Source organism: Vulpes vulpes, chromosome 14 (genome assembly GCF_048418805.1).
Source record: "Vulpes vulpes isolate BD-2025 chromosome 14, VulVul3, whole genome shotgun sequence".
Taxonomy (NCBI): domain Eukaryota; kingdom Metazoa; phylum Chordata; class Mammalia; order Carnivora; family Canidae; genus Vulpes; species Vulpes vulpes.
In genome coordinates, this window is record NC_132793.1 from 100,673,852 (window position 1) to 100,693,590 (window position 19,739).

A 19,739-nucleotide genomic window follows, 5' to 3' on the forward strand; every position below is an offset into this window, starting at 1 on the left:
GGGAGATGCCTGTGTCATGGAGCAGCCAGGAGGGTCCTGGGGAACTGCTTGCTGGCAGTCTTGGGCAGGACTAGGGCTTCTTAATTAGGCCTGTCTCAGGAACTCTGAAAAGCTTTTAAGCCCGTCGTGTCCTCCAATCTGATTCTCTTGGCTTGTACATCAGACCAAGTCAGAACTCCCATTTCTTCCTTCAGAGATTCTCATTTATTATAAAATGGTTTTACAAAATTCTAAAAATACACAAAGCTTCCCACCATAAAAACAAGACCATTTAACACACAACCCTGTTGTCACTAATTCTGTGTCCAGCACTGGCTGAACCACAGCCACACAGTCTTGAGACCAGAACTGCCTTTTGCACACTCTCAAGCCAAAAGATGGCAATCTGGTACCAAAGCTCAAAGGAAGTGCGGTGGGGGGGGGGGGGGGGGGGGCAGGACTTAGCATATATTTTAAAAATTGAGTTGAATTCATTTGGGCTGTAGCCCAAATTTGCTGACTCCAATTGTGTCAAGATCAGGACCTGGATCTGCAGTGGGAGGTAAAGACTGCCCTTCCCAGAAGCAAAGGCAGGCAGCTGGACCTTGCTGCAGGCCTGGAGTGTCCCTCTGGGGTGGGTTCTGCCCATAAGCCTACAGGGGGTTCTTCCTGACGTCAATCATCCCTGGGCTGCCTCGGCGCAAGTCCCGCCGGGGTGTGGCCAAGGGCCCGAAATTCCAGGGCAGCCCCAGCTCACCCCCAGGTAGCACCCGTCCCACCAGGGGCTCAGTGGCCTCCCGAGGCCGCAGCTCCTCCAGAGAGCCAGGCTCCTCACCGCACAGGCTCGAGCGTTTCCACGTCAGTGGCAGCGGGGCCCGGACTACATCCCGCACCTCATCCCGGGCACGGGGGACGCTGTCGGGCAGAGGCTGCTGCCAGAGCAGCTCAGGGCCAGTGGGGAGCTCCTCCTCAGTTCCAGGAGGTGGTCTGTTCTCCAGGCACAGGGTCCTCTTCTCCCCACCTGTCACTGGGAGAAAGAATGCGCTCATCAGAGGCAGAGGCAGTGCCTTCCAGGGCAGCCCCACTTCTCCAGGCCCCAGCCCAGGAAGCCATGTGTGAACTGCCCTGGGAAGAGCTAGAGTTCGCACAGTTTTAAAGCTTCCCCCAGGGAGGAAAGCCTGACACTACAAGGCAGGGCAAAACGTGGCCCAGCTCACAGACTCAGGTGAGAATTACCCCTGCTTGGGCCTGCAGCATTCCAACTGCTAAGTTTCTGTTTCAGTTCCTGGTTCATCCACATGTGGCGGCCCAGTTCCTTCTCCAGAGCTTGAATCCTGGTCTCATATTGCCTCTTGCTGTCTGCTAACCCCTCACCAAGGTGATCTGGAGGGCAGAGACCGAGGAGGTGGTGAGAGGCTGTGGGCAGGTGGGTGGCCAGGGGCTGGGCCCAGGGAGTGTGTGGGGCCTGGGGTGCCTCACCTCGACTCTGCTGGAGAAGGAGCTGGATGTTCTGCTCGTGCTCCTTCTGCTGCAGCGTCAGCTGGCGGTCCATCTCCAGGCGCTGCCGCTCCAGAGCCACCTCCAGCCAGTAGACCAGCCTCTGCTGCTCCTCCAGCTGCATCTCCAGCTCCGAGAAGGCAATCTGCTGCTGGTGCTGCTCCTCTCGGAGTGTTACTACCTGTCCCAAACCCAGACACACTCAGCCCCAAGCTCTGGCTCCCTTTGCCGACCGGGGACAGCAGGTATTCGGCCAACTTGCCACCATTGCCCCCCGGGGCAGACGTCACGAAGAAATTGCCAGGGTGTTCCACTGAGCCAAGACTTGGCCTCAGACACCTCAACAGTATCCCAGCTGGTAACTTCCTGATGACAAGAGTCAGCTCTCAAGATGAAGCTTACTTTCTGTCCCTGCCTCAATCTCCTTCCTCTTCAGGTGCTCCTAGGCTCCCAGGCAGAGCCTCAAGCTGTGGGATCTCACCAAGGCCAGGATATCTCAACCTTGGCACTAGTGACATCGTTGGCAGAGAACTGTGGTTGTGAGGGTCTGACAGCATCCCTGGTCTCTATCCCCCACTACTGTGATGACCAGAAGCATCTCTGGACCCCTGGGGGCAAAAACTCCCTGATAAGAATCACTGATCCGGGTCCACTGGAGGGGCCAAGCAGGGGAAGGTGGTGGGGGAGAGTACTGGGTCTTAGTTTCACTAAGGCAGGTTTTAGAAAGCAGAGTCCAAGGTGGCCTGGAGCCTGGAGTTAGCCTGGGAAGAAATGGAGCTACCTCTGCAGCTGTCATCAGACCCACCCTCACCTCAAGGCCAGAAGGCGGTGGCAGGGGGTTTGGGGGTCGCAGACCCACCTTGTCAAAATACTTGCAAAGCAGGGCTCTGGTCTCTGAGGACGAGAGGTAGCTGAGCTTGGCCATGAGATTCATCTCACACTGGGAAAGCAAGGAGGCTGAGGCCCGCAGCACCCGCTGGCGGCATGTGATGGCCTCGTTCTTATACTCGATGGCAGCGTCCAGGGCCTCGATGGCCTCATCCAGCTGGAATAGTGTCCGTTCCTCCTGCAGGACAAGGCATGCGTTGAGGGGGAGGCCCGGCTTCTACCACACACACCCAGCGGTTGGACGACAGCCCAGGGCAGACAGCAACAGCTTGTAGCCACAAGGGAGATGTTGTGTCCCCTCGTCCTGAGCACGCAGTCAGCACAGCAGAGACAGGAAGCTTCCATTACAGCCCCAACCCCAGGGGGAGGCCAGGGCTCTGGGAGGCTACTTTCTGCAGTGCACCGCCTCACATGATCTCTAGCAGGAAGCACAGAAGACCCTTTGCCCAAGGGAAGCATGGGGAGACTGCTTCCGAGCACAGAGGTTCCGCCGGGCCGAGTTTATAGCAACAAAGCTCTCCCTGCGGCTCAGGGACTGGCCACCGGGTGCGGGGATATGCTGCCGACACTCATTCCCACACGAGCCCAGGCATGTAACACGTGGATTGACACCCAGGGCCCAGCCTGTGTGTCCCAGAGCTGACGACAGGGCCAGGCCAGCAACCCTGGGAGCCACCACCCTCTCTGAGTCTCACCTGCAGAAAAAGCACATTCAGGAAGCAGCAGGGCCCGGCACCAGGCTGGGGGGAGGCCAGCCACGAGGCTCACCTCGGGTGATAGCAGGCTGCCCCGCCGCAGCTTGCTGTCAATGTCCAGGCGCTGCTTCAGCAGCGAGTCCTTCTCCTGGCGCAGGGCATCGATCTCGCCGCGGAGCTGCTGCTGGCTCTGGGCGCTGCCCTGCCGCAGCTGCCCGCTCTTCTCTGACAGCTCCTTCTCCAGGTGCTCCAGCCGGCTGGACACACGCACGATGTCCTCGCTGAGGGCCTGGGGGCAGCCCCACCGGGGGTCAAGGAGGGAGCAGGAGTTATGGCAGCCACACTACCTCACCCCACCCTGGGATGATGCCCTTCCCTCAAGCCCTAAGATCCAGGAGCACTGCTCAGCAGGGAGGCCTGCGGAAGCTGAGGGAGTGGGGCCCGAGGGACTGGAGCCTCTGAGGAGGGGCCCCCATGGATGGCCCAGAAGGACACAAGACAAGCACATGAAAAGGCACTCCTGGCAAAATGGGGGAGACCCAGCTGGAAGCAGAGCAGAGCAGGCCCTTCCGGGAGCCCGATGTGGGAGGAAGAGAGGGCTCTGAGGGCAAAGGGAAGTTCCAGACAATCCAGCAGCACACTGAAGCCCCTTGGACTCAAGTGTTCTAGAATGGCAGCAGCAGTGGGGCTGGACCCCTGCGGGGACCTAGCCAGGCACCTGTTCCTGGCCCCGCCCTGGACTTTGTGTTTGACATACCCCCTTCTCATCTGCGTGGCAACACTGTGACTCCATTTGACTGAAGAGGCAACTGGCTGAGAAGCTCCTTATTTAAGAAGAAGCAATGATGCAGGGTGGATGGAGGTGACCAGGCCACATGCCCAGGTCTGTCTGCCTCCAGCACCACTGAGTGCCGGTGCTCCATGGTCAGCCCTCCTGTCTACACCTGCTATTCCTTGTTCTGCCTGCATAGCCGCACATCAGAACCTGCATCATAAACACCCTAAGGTGGTGTAAGCCCTGTAGGACTGAGCTTCACATAGGTGCAGCTTACATGGCCATTACGTGGGACATCACCCAGAAGAACCTCACCTGCCTAGACCTCACCTGGCAGGGTTATTGTCTGGAGGGACCTCAAATGGAAGGACCCACCTAATGGAATCTCACTTGGAGGAACCTCAACTAGCAGAAACCCAGCTGACAGGTTTCTCCTGGCAGGACCTCACCTGGCTGGACCGTAGGCGCTTGCTCTCCAGCCCCGTCTTTTCTTGCATCAGTGCCTCCTTCTTGGCCAAGATAGCCTCCCGCTTGTGGAGCTCCTCCCCCAGCTCCTCCAGGGCCCGCCGCTGCTGTAGGACTTTCTCCATCTCTTGATCTAACCACTTCTTCTGTTCCTCGATCTTCTGGGGGAGGGTGGGGGAGGCAGGGAGGGAACTCAGCTCTCACCCTGGGCCAAGGGTCCAAGGGGGAGAACAGCGAACCTGCCAGTTGAGCCCCAGGGGCCTCTGGCAACCCGGAGGGCTGCGGGTGCTCCCAGGGATGCAGGCCCAGCCCAGGCCCCACCTGCTGCTGCTCCAGGCTGACCACGGAGCCATTGCTGCCGCTGCGCCGCTTCCTCTGGAACGCGGCGATCTCTTCCGTTTTGATCTTCAGGATCTTCTGCTGCTGCTCGTGCCTCCGCTCCAGCTCCTGGGGAGGCACCAGGCAAGCAGCTCAGAACTGCCTGTGGTCCACAGAGCCCCCCTGGAGATGGCCTGGCCGCCCTGCATCTCTGGGGACCAGCAGCAGCAGCAGCACACGCTGGCCTGGCTCCTGCGAGACGCCAGTCAGTAGGCACAGCTTGCCCCTGGGACCCCCGGCCCTCCCCTTTTCCAGGTAGAACAACACACCCCGGGAGGCCAAGTGACCTGTTTATGAGGTCACACAGCCACAAGTCGGGGGGCTGTGATGCAGCGCTGGCCCACCCCCCACCCTGCTGTGCCCCAAGCCGGCCTCTTGCCCAGACACCTGCACCCCAGCTCCAGCCTGACCTTGACGCGGTGCTGCCGCTTCGTCATCTCTGTCTCCAGGCGCCGCTTCTGCTCCGTCTCCTCGCGAAGCCGCCTCTGCAGCTGCCCCTGCTGCTGCCGCATGAGCTGCACGTGCCTCTCGAGCTCCTGCAGGCGCTTCTCGCTCTGGGTGGACAGCGACACCAGTCGCTCCGTCGCCTGCTTCTTCTCCTTCAGCACCTGGACCAACACAGCCTCTGCTGGGTCAAAAGCTGTCACCACACTGACACAGCCAGGGTGGGCAGGACCAAAGGAGAACAGATAGAGGGGCAGACAGAAGGGGACACAGGCCACTGGCTAATGTCAGAAGGCTAGTGGTGGTGGCTAGTCTGACATTTCCTATGTACCAGGCACACACCAGGTGCTCTGTGTGTAGCAAGTGATCCTGTCTTATGAAAAAATAGGATTAGCATTATCCCTACTTTGCAGATTAAGAAACGGAGGCACAGACAGGTCAGGAAACTTGACCAAGGACCCAGAGCTAGTAAATAGCAGAGCTGGGATTCACACCCAAACAGTCAGGTTCCAGAGCCCACATTCTCAATCATTCTACTGAAGTGTCTCTCAGACACCTGAACTGAGAAAAGGAAGGAAGGAATGAAGGATTGACAGCTGTATGGATGGATGGAAGGGTGGGTGGTGAGATGGATGGGATCATATAAGGGTAAATGTGTTGGGGAATGTCACTGAGAGATGTGACCACTGGCTAACCCATGAACTGGATTGGGGTGATTAGGGCACCTCACCCCTTCTCGGGCCTTGGATCATGGGTTCCACTTGCTTTTCCTGCTCCCAGAGGTGGCTCCAAGGACCCACCCTTGAGATGGGATGTGGAGCTGGACAGCCACATGCAGAAGAATGAAACTGGACCACTTTCTTATACCATACACAAAAATAAACTCAAAATGGATTAAGAACCTAAACATGAAACAAGAAACCATAAAAATCCTAGAAAAGAGTATAGACAGTAACTTCTCTAACATCAGCTATACCAATATTTTTGTAGATCTGTCTTCTGAGGAAGGGGAAACAAAAATAAACTATTGAGACTTCGTCAAAATCAAAAGCTTCTGCACAGCAAAGGAAACAATACACAAAACTAAAAACCAACCTACTGAACAGAAGATATTTGCAAATGACATATCTGATAAGGCTTTAGTATCTAAAATATATGAAGAACTTACACAACTCAACAGCAAAAAGACAAATAATCCAATTAAAAATGGGCAGAAGACCTGCAAATGGCCAACACACACATGAAAAGATCCTCAACATTACTTATCACTAGGGAAAAGCAAATCAAAATCACAATGACAGGTTACTTCATAGCTACCAGAATGGCTAGAATTAAAAAGACAAGAAGTAACAAGCGTTGGTGAGGATAGGAGCAGCGAAAAGGAACTGTTGCTGGGAACGCAAATCCATGCAGCCACTATGGAAGACAGTATGGAGGGTCCTCAAAAAATTAAAAATAGAAATGCCATATGATCCAATAATCACACTACTGGGTATTTACCTAAAGAAAATGAAAATGCAGGGATCCCCAGGTGGCTCAACGGTTTAGCGCCACCTTGAGCCCAGGGTGTGATCCTGGAGTCCCAGGATCAAGTCCCACATCCGGCTCCCTTCATGGAGCCTGCTTTTCCCTCTGTCTGTGTCTCTGCCTCTCTCCCTCTCTGTTTCTCATAAATAAATAAAATCTTAAAAAAAAAAAAAAAGAAAATGAAAACGCTAATTCAAAAGGATATAAGCACCCCTATGTTTATTGCAGGATTACTATTATTTTTTAAAGATTTACTTGAGAGAAAAAAAAAAAAAAAAGATTTACTTGAGAGAGATTGAAAGGAGAGAAAGGAGGCAGAGGGAGAGGAAGAAGCAGACTCTCTGATGAGCAGGGAGCTCGACATGAGACTCAATTCCAAGACCCAGGACCATGACCTGAGCCGAAGCACACTCAACTGACTGAGCCACCCAGATGCCCCCTATTGCAGCATTAGAGCCAAGTCATGAAAGCAGCCCAAGTGTCCACTGATAAATGGATGGATAAAGATGTGGTCTTTACAACACAATGACTATCATTCGGCCGTAAAAAAAGAATGAGATCTTGCCATTTGCAACCATATGGATGGACCCAGAGTATTGTGTTAAGTGAAATAAGAGAAAGATACAATATGATTTTGCCTATATGTGGAATCTAAAAAACAAATGAACAAACAGCACAGAGATCCAGAAATACAGAGAACAAACTCATAGTTGGTGGGGTGGGCAAAATGGGTGAAGGGGCGTGGGAGGTCCAGGTTTCCAGCTATGGAATGAATATATCATGAGGATGAAAGGCATAGCATAGGAACATAGTCAGTGGTATTGTAACAGCACCGTGTGGTGACAGGTGGTAGCTGCACCTATGGTGAGCAGAGCAAAACATACAGACTTGTCAAATCACTGTGTTGTACACCCGAAACTAATGTAACCCTGTGTCAACTACACTTGAGTAAAAAAACCAAAACCAACCAAACAAAAAGATTAAATTATTAGCAGATAAAACCAGTCTGGCTGAGTGGACTAAAGTACTGCCCCAGGCTTCAATACATTTGAATGATCAACGAGTAGGGCCAGTTGCCCCATATGCCAGACTGGGGACCCCAGCCAAGGCACCCAATCCCATGAGGATATGCAAGACATGGGAAACACCCATTGTCCCAAGTCTTACCATGGAACAATATGCTATGCTGCCGAGAACACCAAGCCCCCCTATCATGCCCAGGAAAGGGATTACCTACCAGAACATGCCATGGGATGTCCCATCAGGATGGGTGGGAGACTTCACACCTCCAGGTGAGAGGGAACCATCCAATCTCCACTGGCTTTTTTTTTTTTTAAGACTTATTCATGAGAGAGAGAGAGAGAGAGAGAGAGAGAGGCAGAGACCTAGGCAAAGGGAGAAGCAGGCTCCCTGCAGGACTCGATCCCAGGACCCTGGGATCACAACCTGAGCCAAACGCAGATGCTCAACCACTGAGCCACCTAGGCATCCCTCCACTGGGATTCTGTTGTCCTGCTACAAGCTGGACCAGCTGAAATTTACTATATGTGGAATGGAATACATACCATTGAGCCAGGGAAGGCAGCAGGGGTGGGCATATCCCACCCCAGTCCATCTTTACAGGCCTGACAGCGCTGCCTCCTCCAGCCAACATGTGTGGTATGCACAACCAGGTCAATTTCCTAAAGCTGCCAACCTGCCTCTCCCTGAGGCCAGGTGGACACCATTTTCCAATAGTATGATCATGTGGCCGCCACCTTGGTTCCCTCCATGGCCTGGAGGTTACAGCACACATGGAAGCCCTTCCTAAATTCATCCAGCAAGCCTTCGATAATAGCCAACAAAGTCTATCCTTATTGAGAACACTGAAATGGCTCTGATGAGAATAGCTATCCTCCAAAATAGGACGGACGGCCTTGGACATGAGTGCTCCACAAGGAGGCACCGGCGAAATTATCCAAACAAAATGTGGTGTGTCCCCCGGCTGAGTCTGCTAATGCATGATCTTTATTAAATCACATAAGGACAGACGTGAACAACACCCTAGGTGATCCAATCCCCAGCCTGGGGGAGTTAATAAACCAGTGGTTCGGATCACGGGGCTCTTAGAAAAAGTAATCACTGATTTTGGAATCCGTGTCTCAATCTGTATTCTCTCAGACATGCCTACGTTTTTGCTGTGGCATCCAGAGCACCACCAAAGGAGCCACCTTCAAGTGAATCAAAACCCCTGGATGATGGCTCAGAGAGGTGCCTGTGGAAAGGGGCACCCAGGACGAGTTCCATTGCTTAATAAACCTGCCACTTTCCTCATTGGAGTGGCTGTCTCTCTTCCATTTCTCCCTGACTTCCAAGTGTGGGGACCCAGTTCAGGTTACACCTGCGAACTCCAGAGGGGAGTTAGGAACCAATTAAATGAAATGGGGTATGGATGAGATAGACATATGGACTGGTGGGTAGAAAGAGGGAAGATGGAATGGAGAGGCAGGTGGCCAGGGAACTGGGAGGCAATGGTTGCATGAATAAGAGGTACCCTGTTTTCATACCCGCCTACCCACCCCCGGTCTCCAGGCAGGACTGGCCTCCCTGCCTCTGCTGTGTTTAAAGCTGAGCCGACTCCCAGCGCTGCCGACTTCTTTGTCACCCCAGCCTCACCCTCGGAGGCCGCCAAACCAGCCAGGGGCTGGGGCACCAGGGCCTGAGCATCCATAGGTCCCAGTGAACTTGGGCCCCAGGACCCACGTGTCTGGATCCCGGGACTCCCAACACTGACCTGCACCTGGCTCTGGGCAGCAGCCACGCGCTGGCGGAACTCCTGGAGCTGGGACCGCTCGCCAGGGTCCTGAGGCTCCTTGCCCTCGAGCTCCCGCAGCTGTCTCTGGCTTTCACTCAGCTCGGCCCGCACACGTTCTGCCTCCTGCTCCAGCTCCCGGATGTGCTGGCTATGCTGGCGGTTCAAGGCCTGGGCTGCCTTCCCTAGAGGGGATGGGGGCTTCATCAGCACAGGAGGACCCTCCCACTGGGAGGACCATCCTTTCACCCCCCATTCCCGAGAGGTGGCCACCTACAAGACAGTACCAGTACCACAAGTTACTGAATGTATTTTCCTTTAAATCACTTGCTTTTCAAATTAGCCTCATCCGTCACAGTGTCCCAGGGAAATTATGGGTTCCGCTGCCTTTATTTTTATCTAATACATACTAGCAAAGACCTAGCTTGGGCCTCCACAGAATTAAGCCTCTGGAACTAACTTCCATTTGCAGGAAATCTGAAGACAAAGGACAAGTTGAATAACACCCCAGGGAGCAAATAGGCAGACCCAGAACATGGCAGGGTGGGGGGCTGTGAGACATTCCTCAGGACTGGGAGAAAGTACTGGAAGGGAGACTTTAGAGGCCTAACAAGCAAACAGTGTGTGGAACACATGTGGAGCTAGGTTCTAGCAAACCAGCTGCCGAGGAACCGAGGGGACGGGTCTATGCTCTGGGCATCGGGGTGACAGTAAGTGTTGTTAGATGCACTCATGGTATTTTGGTTAAAGTGTCCAAAAAGAGGCACACCAAAAGGTATGGGGCGAAATGACAAGATGTCCGGGATTTGCATCAGAACGCTTCAGCAAAGGGAAAAAGAGAGATGAATGCAGGGCAAGACATTGTAATGTGAAATCTGCGTGATGGGTGTGAGAGCCTTACCAGCCTTTCCTCACGGGTTTGAAAGTTTTCACAGTGCATTTTTTTTTACAATGCATTCTGTAATAAACTTAACTACTAAAATAAAAAGGCTCAGCTGGCCACTACCTCAAATCTCTCCCAGCCCCTTTACATGCATCACCAGGGCAGCCCGGGTGGCTCAGCGTTTAGCGTGGCCTTCGGCCCACGGCGTGATCCTGGAGTCCCAGGATCAAGTCCCATGTCGGGCTCCCTGCATGGAACCTGTTTCTCCCTCTGCCTGTGTCTGCGCCTCGCTCTCATGAATAAATAAATAAAATGTTGTGTTTATATGCATCATAGCGGCAGACACAACATGATTTGGGGACATTATTTGCTCCCGAAAACCAAGAGAGTGTGAGCACCACGGTCCCTCACACAGCAGGCAACTGATAAATGCAACCGCTACTGATAATGCTAGGTAATACTTCCTGAGAACCAGTCTAATTACTTACTTCAGCTGAATTAATTCACTTCAACAACCCTTGAAACAGGTACGATTACTATCCCCACTTTAGAGATGAGAAAACTTGAGTCCCAGAGGAGCTGTCCTACCTGCTCAAGGCCACACAGCTGGAAGAGGCTGAGCTGGTTACCAAACCTAAACGACTGTCTGGTGGGAGGCCCACCTGACAGACCAGCACCTCACCTGTGCGGACCAGCTCGCCAATGAGCTCCTCCTTCATGCGAATGTTGATGGACAGTTCCCGGATCTTCTGTTGGGCCTGGGCCAGCCGCCACTCAGAGGCCATGGCAGCTGGGGTCTGACGGGGTCGAGCCGGGGCCTTGCTCCCACCAACTATTGTAACAAGCACACTGCACTGTCAAGGCTGCTGCCCCAGCTGACAGTGAGGGAGGCGGGCGAGGGAAGGGGCAGCCAGGGTGATGTGTGGACTGTCCAGGATGGCCAGTCCAGGACGGTGGAGGAGAGGGTCAGAGCCCTCTCTGCGCCCGACCCAGCTCACCTCTGGGCCCTGGGATGGCTGCACCCAGTTCCTCAAGGTGAAGCTCTGGGCCCTTCCTGTCGAGTGGACTCCCCGAGCAGGCCCCCTCCCTTTGGCTCCATTTGTTGATGCCATTTCTGGAAGACAGAAGCAGGAGTCATATGCTTCCCAGCCAGAGGAAGGCAGTGAAGCCATTGGGTCAGTGGAATCCCAGAGTGTCAGTCCAGCAGGACAGAGGCCAGGGGGGCTGAGTCTCAGGGGCACTGGGCTGTTGGGGACACCGAGGGCCACCTTGAAGGCTGAGGACCAGGAAGCCCAGGCCCACCCAGCAGCACATTCACCCCCGTGAGAACTCTTGGTCCCAAGTCCACCGCCCCCATCTGTTCTTCCCAGCTAGATGAAGCAACGTAGGTGAGGGCACCCTGAGACCACAGCAGGACCCTCCTCCAGCCCTGCCTGGGCCTGTAGTGGTTCTGGTCAGGTGGGCAGCTGGTCCCACTCGCCTGCGCAGGTGCAAGTTCCGCTGAGGCAGCTGTTCCTCCTGCTCCTCCTCCTGCTCCTCCTCCTCCTCCGATGCAGCTGAAGAGCCGCTTCCTGGCCTGTCGACCTCCACCAGCAACTTGGCTCCAGCCTCTTTGCCATTTGTCACCTGCTAGGGGAGTGCCAGGGCTTCAGGACAGGAAGCCTCTAGGGGGCCCTCCATCAATCATTTCCCAACACCAGTCTTTGCTTCCGACCAAACCTTGCCAATCCCAGGGTGGAGCAGGAGCTTCCTCCCTGCCCCTCTCCACCCCTCCCCTCTGCCCCACAGCACCTGGGACTCCCCAGGTGACAATCTGCCCTGTCTTTGTATACAGGTCATCTGCACCCAAGTCTTATCTCACCAACACCGTGCCCAGGTGGTGTGTGTATGACAGACTCCTGCCAAACTCACGCCCTCCCTCTCCTCTGTGCCTCAGGCTTTTACAACTGAGATGACCCAGCGCTTTCAGGAAGATGCAGGAGCAGCATTTGTCCAAAAGGTCCCAAGTGAGTAGGCAGCCAGGCTCAGGAAAATCAGGGCTCATGGAAAAGTAAACTTGCAAAGACAGAAGGGGTGACCTCAGAGGTGCTAAGCTCCCCATCTCTGGAGGTACGTAAGCTTCCCATCCAGTGCTGGAAGTCAGAAGCCTGTCTGTAACCTCCTCACTCCACAATCAATCAATCTCCAGCCAGCCCAGGGATGCCCAATGGCACCAGATCCTTCTCAGCGGCCCTAGAGAGTCACCCAAATTTTGGCCTTTCCTCAGAGCCGGTTCCAGGAAAGCCTGGAGTGAGGAGCACATTCCCCAACACTGCCTTTCCCCTGCCTGAGCCCGTCTAATTCAACAGACACCCAGCCTTGCCACCTCCTCACCTCTCCCCAATTCTCGGGGCCAACGTCATCTCCAGGAAGGCAGGCAGGGGGCACGACACCCAGTGCATGACTGTGGGCACCCCCCAGGGGGGCCGTGTGAGGCCGGGGCACAAAGGACCCGGGAGGCAGGAGCCCTGGGGCCCCCCAGCCAGGCCGCACCAGTTCGAGCCGCAGCCGCAGCTCTGCCATCTCCTGCTGTTGCTCACGCAGCCGGTCGCTCTGCAAGACAAGTTCAGGTGCTAAAGGGAGATGCTGCAGGGATGCCGACAGGCAGAGGAGGCCACCCCCTGTCCCTGAGCCAAAACTCAGAAGGGCCAAACATCTCTGACCACCTCTTGGTCTCCTTCCCCCCGAAACACACATGGACACACACACACCCCTACAGACCTAGCTCTCACCCCACCCGGTTAGGTCCTATCCCTCCCTCCGAGTCAGTCCTCCACTTTCAGGCCAATCACTGCCGCCAGAGGGCGCCCAGGGAAACGCTGACTCAGTTACCTGGGACAGAAGGGCCTGATGCCAGGGACCCATCCCTGCCCCTCCAGCCCCACATCTCACCCCCCCCCTCACCGGGATTCCACCCCCCCAGTCACTGCACCATTCAGTTCCTCACCTCCACGCGTGTGCTCAGCTGTACCTCCCCCATCTCTGCCCACCCTGTCAGAAGCGTGCCCTGGCTAACTCCCTCTTCTCCTCGGGAAACTTCACCTCAAGGAAGCCTCCCCCGCCAAACACCTGTAGTTTGTACTGTTCCATGGCGTCCTCCAGCGCAGCCAGAAAGTCTCGGTTCTCCTCCTCCAGCCGGGCCACCTGGCTCTGCAGGGCAAGCAGCTGCAGTGCCCCTTCCTCATCCTATGGAGCAAGGAAAGAGGTTTCAGGAGCAGGACAAGACTGCCTGTCTCTGGGACACCCCAGCTTGCTGCTCTGCCCTTAGCTCCGCCTGTAATTGGGGCTCCAGAGCCCACCTCACCTACCTCGCCTACAATCCCCTCTGCAAGCTATTTGGGCCACCTCAGGTCATTATAATTGTACTGTTATTAACAACATCACCACTCTTAGTAGGAACCCGAGACTCCACTAACATGCTGGGTGGGGTACCTGGTGCACCTTCGGCCCTTACAACAGCCCCGGGAGCCCAGGAGGTAGATACTAGCATAATCCCCATTTCACAGATGGAGACCCTGAGGCTCGGGGATGGACAGATAGAGTGTGATCAAGGCCACTGGCAAAAGTGCCTCTGAATCAGTAATGTGCTCTGCCGACCGGGGCGGGAGCGGGGGCAGGGGTACCGCCGGCTGAATCCTTTCCTTCCCCGCTCCCTCCCTCCCCCGGGCCACACCTGGCCTTTGGCCACCTTCGGCGGCCCGCCGGGCCCCTGCGTGGCCGGCTCCTCCGCAGAAGCGCTCTCGATGCCGCTGTCGGGCCCAGAGGCGGAGCTCAGGGCGCTGCGCTCGCCCTCCACGGCGCACAGCCAGTCGCGCACTTTGCGGACGGCGGCGCCGGGCAGCCCGGGCTCGGCCTGCAGCTCGCGCAGGAGGCTGTAGGCGGCGTCGGTGCGGGCCCGGTAGCGCGCGCACTCAGCGCCCAGGCGGGCGGCGGCGGCGGCAGCGACAGCGGCAGGGGGGGCCTGGGCGGGGCCGGGGGCGCGCCGGCCGCGGTGGATGATGCGCGTCTCCGAGCGGTGCCGCGGGGGCCCCCGCGCACCGGCCGCCACCTCCTCGGGCGCGCGCTCGGTCTCAGGCCGCCAGTTGACCGTGGCGCGGTTACGGATGTTCTGGGCACGGCTGGCGTAGTTGAGGGTGTTGAGCGTCTCGTCGAAGTCGGAGGACGAGGGGCTGACGCAGGCGATCATCACCGTCTTGGCGTTGCCGCCCAGCGAGTCTTTGAGGATCCTGAGGACGCCAGGTGGGGTGGTCAGGAGCCCCGGCGCGCCTGGACTCGCCTGCCGCCACACCCCGCGGGTCAGCGACCCGGGAACACACAGGACCCATCCCCTACTGGCCTCCCCTCACCCAGCGGCCCGAGAGGGGCCCCTGCTCCCGTGGGCTGCCCGGGGACCCTCACCGGGTGATCTTGGAGTCCCGGTAGGGGATGTGGCTGCCGCGGCGCTGGGGGTCACCCAGGGCGCTGATGACGTTGCCCAAGGCCAGGAGGCTGCTGTTGATCTGGATGCTCTCCTTGAGCCGCTCGCCCGTGCTGCCCGTCTTGAGCACCCTCTCTGAGCCCGCCAGGTCCACGAAGTGGAACTTGGAGACGAGCAGCTGGCCGGCCGCTGGTCGGGGCAAGCGGCTGGGGGCGCGCCCCCGCTGCTCCAGGGTCACGGTGAAGACAGTGTGGGAGCGGCTGGACAGGCGGTTGAGGTGCGTGGCCCCGGTGTGACGCGCCGCGTTGCCCATCTCCAGGAGACTCAGCACCTCGTCCAGGCCCTCGACGTCTACCTCCTTCACGCCACACAGCACTGCGGGCATGGAAGGCTGTGAGCTCGGGGTAGGGACACCCCTGGACTGGCCAGCCAGGAGGGCAGGTGGAGCAGGGCTGGATCTCTGCAGCATTCCCGACACAGGGGCCCATGGGGGGGGGGGGGTCCTGCCCATCCTGGCTCCAGCCTGAGGGGCTCCAGCTTGCCCCAGGCCCACCTCAATGCCTTGCATGCTGGGTACAGAAGTCGATACTGAACTCAGTGGAGACAGGAGACAGGAAGGCAAAACCTTCCAGTGCCACCCCTCAGCAGCTGCAGCCCCACTCCCAGCCAGTGGGGCCCCCAGAGTTCCTCACCAACATTTCCCCGATCATCCTCCCGAAGCTGGATGTCGCGGCTGGCAGTGCCCACCTCCAGCAGGTCTCGGAACTCCTCCTTATACACTTCCAGGTAGGACACATGCACCAGACAGTCAAGCAGGTCATTCTCATCGATAAGCTTGAAGGCTTCGGCCATGGCCCGAGGGATGATGCCCTGCTCATCCTCATGAAGGGAAGCTAGGGAGACACCACAGAGCTCCTGCCACCATGCCTTCAGATGGACACGGCTCAAGGCCCCGAGGCCACTGCCAGCACCTGGAGGATGGAGCTCCAGCATGCACGTAGCAGCAGAGGCCAGGATGGCTGGGTAGCCTGAGCCAGGCCATGCTCTACGATGGTCAGGCAGATTTATAGAATTTCAGAGTTGGAAGCAACTTCTCAAGATTCCACCAACCCCTTTCATATTGTAAGCATCCCCTTCACTACATTCCTGCTAGATCATCAGATACCCCTGGCTTGATTACTCCGTGGAGCAGGGAGCTCATTGCTATAATCTATGCTCAGTTATATAAAGGACCTCCTAGGGGCACCTGGGTGGCTCAGTTGGTTAAGCATCTGCTTTCGGCTGAGGTCATGATCCCAGGGTCCTGGGATAGAGCCCCACATTAGGCTCCCTGCTTAACAGAGAGCTGCTTCTCCCTCTACCTCTACCCCTCCCCATTTATGTGCTTTCTCTCTCTAAAATAAAATCTTAAAAATAAATAAAAGGAAAGACTTCTTAAATGTAACCCAAAAAAGTAATGAGAGGATATTCAGAGCAGCACTCTTCATAACTTCAAAAAAAATGCAACCATCCTAAGACCCAGTAGAGGATGCAGTTAAACTATCTTATATGCACAATGGAATACCAAGCCACCATTAAAAAACTGGCTTGAAGTATATTTAGTGATACAGAGTAATGTTTATGATATATTGTTAAGAAAATAAAAACAGGATATAGGGATGCCTGCATGGCTTAGTGGTTGAGTGTCTGCCTTTGGCTTAGGACATGATCCCGGGGACCTGGGAGCGAGTCCCACATCAGGCCCCCTGTGAGGAGCCTGCTCTTCCCTCTGCCCATGTCTCTACCTCTTTCTCTGTGTCTCTCATGAATAAATAAAATCTTTTTCAAAAAAACCCAGGATTATAAAAAAATGGGTATAATATAATCCCATTTTTTTATATAATCCCATTTCTTAAAGGTAAAATAATTTCCTCAGAGAGAGAAACTATAATGCTAACAGGGTGATTGTTGAAAAGCAATTATCAATAAGTTTTCTTTTGTGCTTGTGTTTTTCTGTATTTTCCTAATTCACCACGACAAACATGCATACCTTTATAACCTAAGAGAAAGCAGTCTGTGCTACTTAAAATGGGGCAGACCCTCCAACTGGCTGGCCCAAAGCATCTCTCCCAAGAGTCTGTTCCCTCACCAGGCATCAGCCAAAGCACAGCTTTCCCTGGACCCTCCCCATTCCAGCTACGACTAGAACACAGATTCCTGATGCTTGGCAGCCATCCTGACAACCTCCAGAGACAAGCCAGCTTCTCTTCCCTTTCTTTCCACTGAGATCACCAGAACCACACAGTGCGACCTCGTTTCTACAGAGTTGAAAAGCACCCCCTTGCCACATCCAAGGACTCATCCTTCCTACCCTGGTCAGCCCACTGATATGGCTGGTCCCACCCTGGGCTGCAGATCTGATAAGGAAACCTGCTCTCCCCAGCACCCCTATCTTCAACAGGGAATGGCAGCAAGAGGGCAGGGGCAGAAGTTCAGGAGACACGGAGTACCCTCGATGCGGGCACGGGGCCCTCAAGCAGGGTCACTCACCCACACTGGCCTCCCCCATGGTGTACGTCTTCCCAGAGCCGGTCTGACCGTAGGCAAAGACGGTGGCATTGAAGCCCTCGAAGAAAGCCTCGAGGAGGGGCTGCACACAGGCCTGGTACACGGCCTCCTGCCCGGTGTCCTCATCCAGCACCACGTGGAAGCCAAAGTGGCGGTCTCGCCCCAGGGTGATGCGGCTGTGCTCGGGCTCCACTCGCAGGCAGCTCTGGTGCCCGTGCAGCAGCTCCTTGGGCAGCAGCGGACGGACTCTCAGGGCCACCCTCACGGGGGCCTCCTCGGCCCCTGGCAGCCTCTGGGTCTCCAGCCCCATGTTGCAGGAGGGCTCCTCCTGGCCCTGCAGAGGAGGAGGCCCCTATCATCATCCCCTGTACTCTAGGGGCATGACTCAGCCCGCAGGTGACCTGAAGCCAGATCCTGGGGCTCCTGACCTTGGAGAGATGAGATGAGAACGTCCTCCTTGCGACCCTGGTGCCCAAATACTGCAAGGGCCAACACAGTCCTGCACTGTAACACTCAATGGCTCCCATCACTGGCAAAATAAGGCCCTAACTCCTCCACTTGACTCCCAAGAGCTTCTGTGTTCCAGTCATACCCTTCCCCTGGGGCCCCACCTCCAAGAACACATACACACCCCACTACCACTACCACCACCACCACCACACCAGGGAACTCCTTTCCCTAAGACCTACTGGGGTCTCCATAATCTCTGCCTTTGTCACCTCACACCCCCTGCCCCAGCTTCTTCAAAAAAGATCCTTCAAGACTTTCAAGCTCCCACCACCAGATCTGCCAATTCTATCTCCTAAATATCAAGTTCACCTGCTTCTCCCCATACTATTGCCAAAGCCCGGGCCCCTGCCACGGGCCTCTTGACAGGATGACATTTACCAGCTTTGTCACTGCTCTTGGTCTCCCTGTGCAGTCCAATGGGGCAGCCAGGGGCATCTTTCAAAACTGCAAATGCAATCCCGTCACTCTCCCACTTAAACTCTCTTAAAAGAGGCTCCCCATTGCCCCTGATATTCAAAACTTTAACATCCCTGCCTACCTTGTCTACTCACTTCCTGCACCCACCTTGGCTCACCTTTCTCTGCAACACACTCCCATCTCTCCCGGCTGAGGCCTGCTGGGTGTTCCTCAGGGAGCCAGGGAAGCGCCTGTGTTCTGTGTCCCACCACTACACACGCACAGCGCCCAGAGGTGCTCCCACCAGCCACGGGCCACTCTGTCGCAGAGGGGGCTGAGAGGCAGGGACTCTGCGGTCCCGCTTCCTGCTGTATCTCCAGCGCCCAGCACAAGGTCGGACGCTTAACAGCCGTCCAACAATGATGATGAAACTGCACCCCAAAAAGCTTTCCCAGTCCCCTTCTCTTATCGCACTGGCCCCCTCCCCATCGGGCCCACGGCACTCCACTTGTCACTATTTAACTTTTCTCCACAGGTGTAACGGTTCGTTCGTTCCCTCACTCGATCACCCAGTCCCTGCTGTGTGCGGGGCCCTGGGGACACGGCGGTAACCACCGCGCAATCCAGTGGGCGCCTCCGCGCGCCCCGCACCCTGAGCTCTGCGCCGCGCGGTCCCGGCTCCTCCGCGCCCCCGCGCACCCCGGGCGCCGGGACAGCTCCGCGGCTGCGGTCGCGCTGGAGGAGGCGGGCACGAGACCGGAGCTCCCGGGAGTTTGGAAAAGTGATTACAGATGCGGAGCCGACCCTCGCAGCGTCGGCGCTCGCTCCTCCGCGCCAGGCCCGGGATGCTGGCCTCAGGCCCCCGACTTAGGGAACGGGGTGCTCCCGGCCGCCCAGGAGGCTGGTATGCAAGCAGCGGGGGGGCTCCTCGTGCTGGCGCAGAGCTCCCCAGGTGCCGGCTCCCACTGCCACCCCGCCCAGGCTTGCGCAGGGAGGCGGCGAGCGCGCGCCAACCCCCCCACCCGGTCCCCGACCTCCACCCCTCCCCGGCCCGCACCCACCTGCTCGGGTGGGAGCGCGGTCCCCCCGCGGGGCAGTCGGGCGCCGAGCCTCCGCGCGGCGCGATCCGATGCCGTCATCGGGACCCCCGCCCCCCAAAACATCCCGCCCCTCCCCCGCCACCCCGCCCGCGCGGGCGCTCGAGGGCGGAGGCGGGAGCCGGGCGGCGCCGCGGAGTCTGTCCGCAGACGGGGCGGGGCCGGGAGCGGAGGGGCGGTGTGAGGGGCGGCGTGGGGGCGGGGCCTCGTCCGGGGGCGGGGCCACGGTGCCGGGGGAGGGGGCGCCCCCCAGCGCAGTCCCCGCCTGCAGGCGCTGCACTCTGGATTCCAGCGCAGACTTGCAGAATTCTGGGGACTCGGCGGACGCCAAGGCCGCCTGATGCTCCGAGCTGGAGAAGCCCACCTGCTCTTGCAGCGGGGCACCTAAATCTTAAGGCAAGTTGCAACAGG

General features: G+C 56.9%; 1 protein-coding gene across 4 annotated transcripts; it reads right to left on the reverse strand.

Annotated features, from left to right (window-relative positions):
* Positions 1 to 181: 181 nt before the first annotated feature.
* KIF7 (kinesin family member 7) lies at positions 182 to 19,412 on the reverse strand. Of its 4 annotated transcripts, none has more exons than XM_072737279.1 (19): positions 19,293 to 19,412; positions 17,308 to 17,659; positions 15,471 to 15,671; positions 14,760 to 15,153; positions 14,035 to 14,587; positions 13,431 to 13,547; positions 12,696 to 12,914; positions 11,803 to 11,948; positions 11,321 to 11,436; positions 11,005 to 11,154; positions 9,422 to 9,624; positions 5,088 to 5,285; positions 4,621 to 4,746; positions 4,284 to 4,457; positions 3,133 to 3,348; positions 2,336 to 2,542; positions 1,459 to 1,657; positions 1,216 to 1,362; positions 182 to 1,006 (listed from the first exon to the last, which is right to left on the reverse strand). In XM_072737279.1, exons 1-19 carry the CDS (start codon positions 19,392 to 19,394, stop codon positions 633 to 635), a joined length of 4,194 nt encoding a protein of 1,397 aa, XP_072593380.1. In that variant the 5' UTR covers positions 19,395 to 19,412; the 3' UTR covers positions 182 to 632. The 4 variants fall into 4 exon arrangements, with proteins under 4 accessions (XP_072593380.1, XP_072593378.1, XP_072593379.1 ...); XM_072737277.1 differs by having other exon boundaries at positions 4,284 to 4,460; XM_072737278.1 differs by having other exon boundaries at positions 11,803 to 11,951.
* Between the last annotated feature and the right edge of the window lie 327 nt (positions 19,413 to 19,739).

Coding starts and splice junctions, on each gene's coding strand:
- KIF7 (XM_072737276.1), bottom strand. CDS start 19,394: ATGTTTTGGGGGGCGGGGGTCCCGATGACGGCATCGGATCGCGCCGCG. Junction 12,915..13,430: donor TGGAACAGTACAAACTACAG/GTGTTTGGCGGG, acceptor CTTGTCTTGCAG/AGCGACCGGCTGCGTGAGCA. Junction 1,007..1,215: donor TGCTGCAGGCCCAAGCAGGG/GTAATTCTCACC, acceptor TCTTTCTCCCAG/TGACAGGTGGGGAGAAGAGG.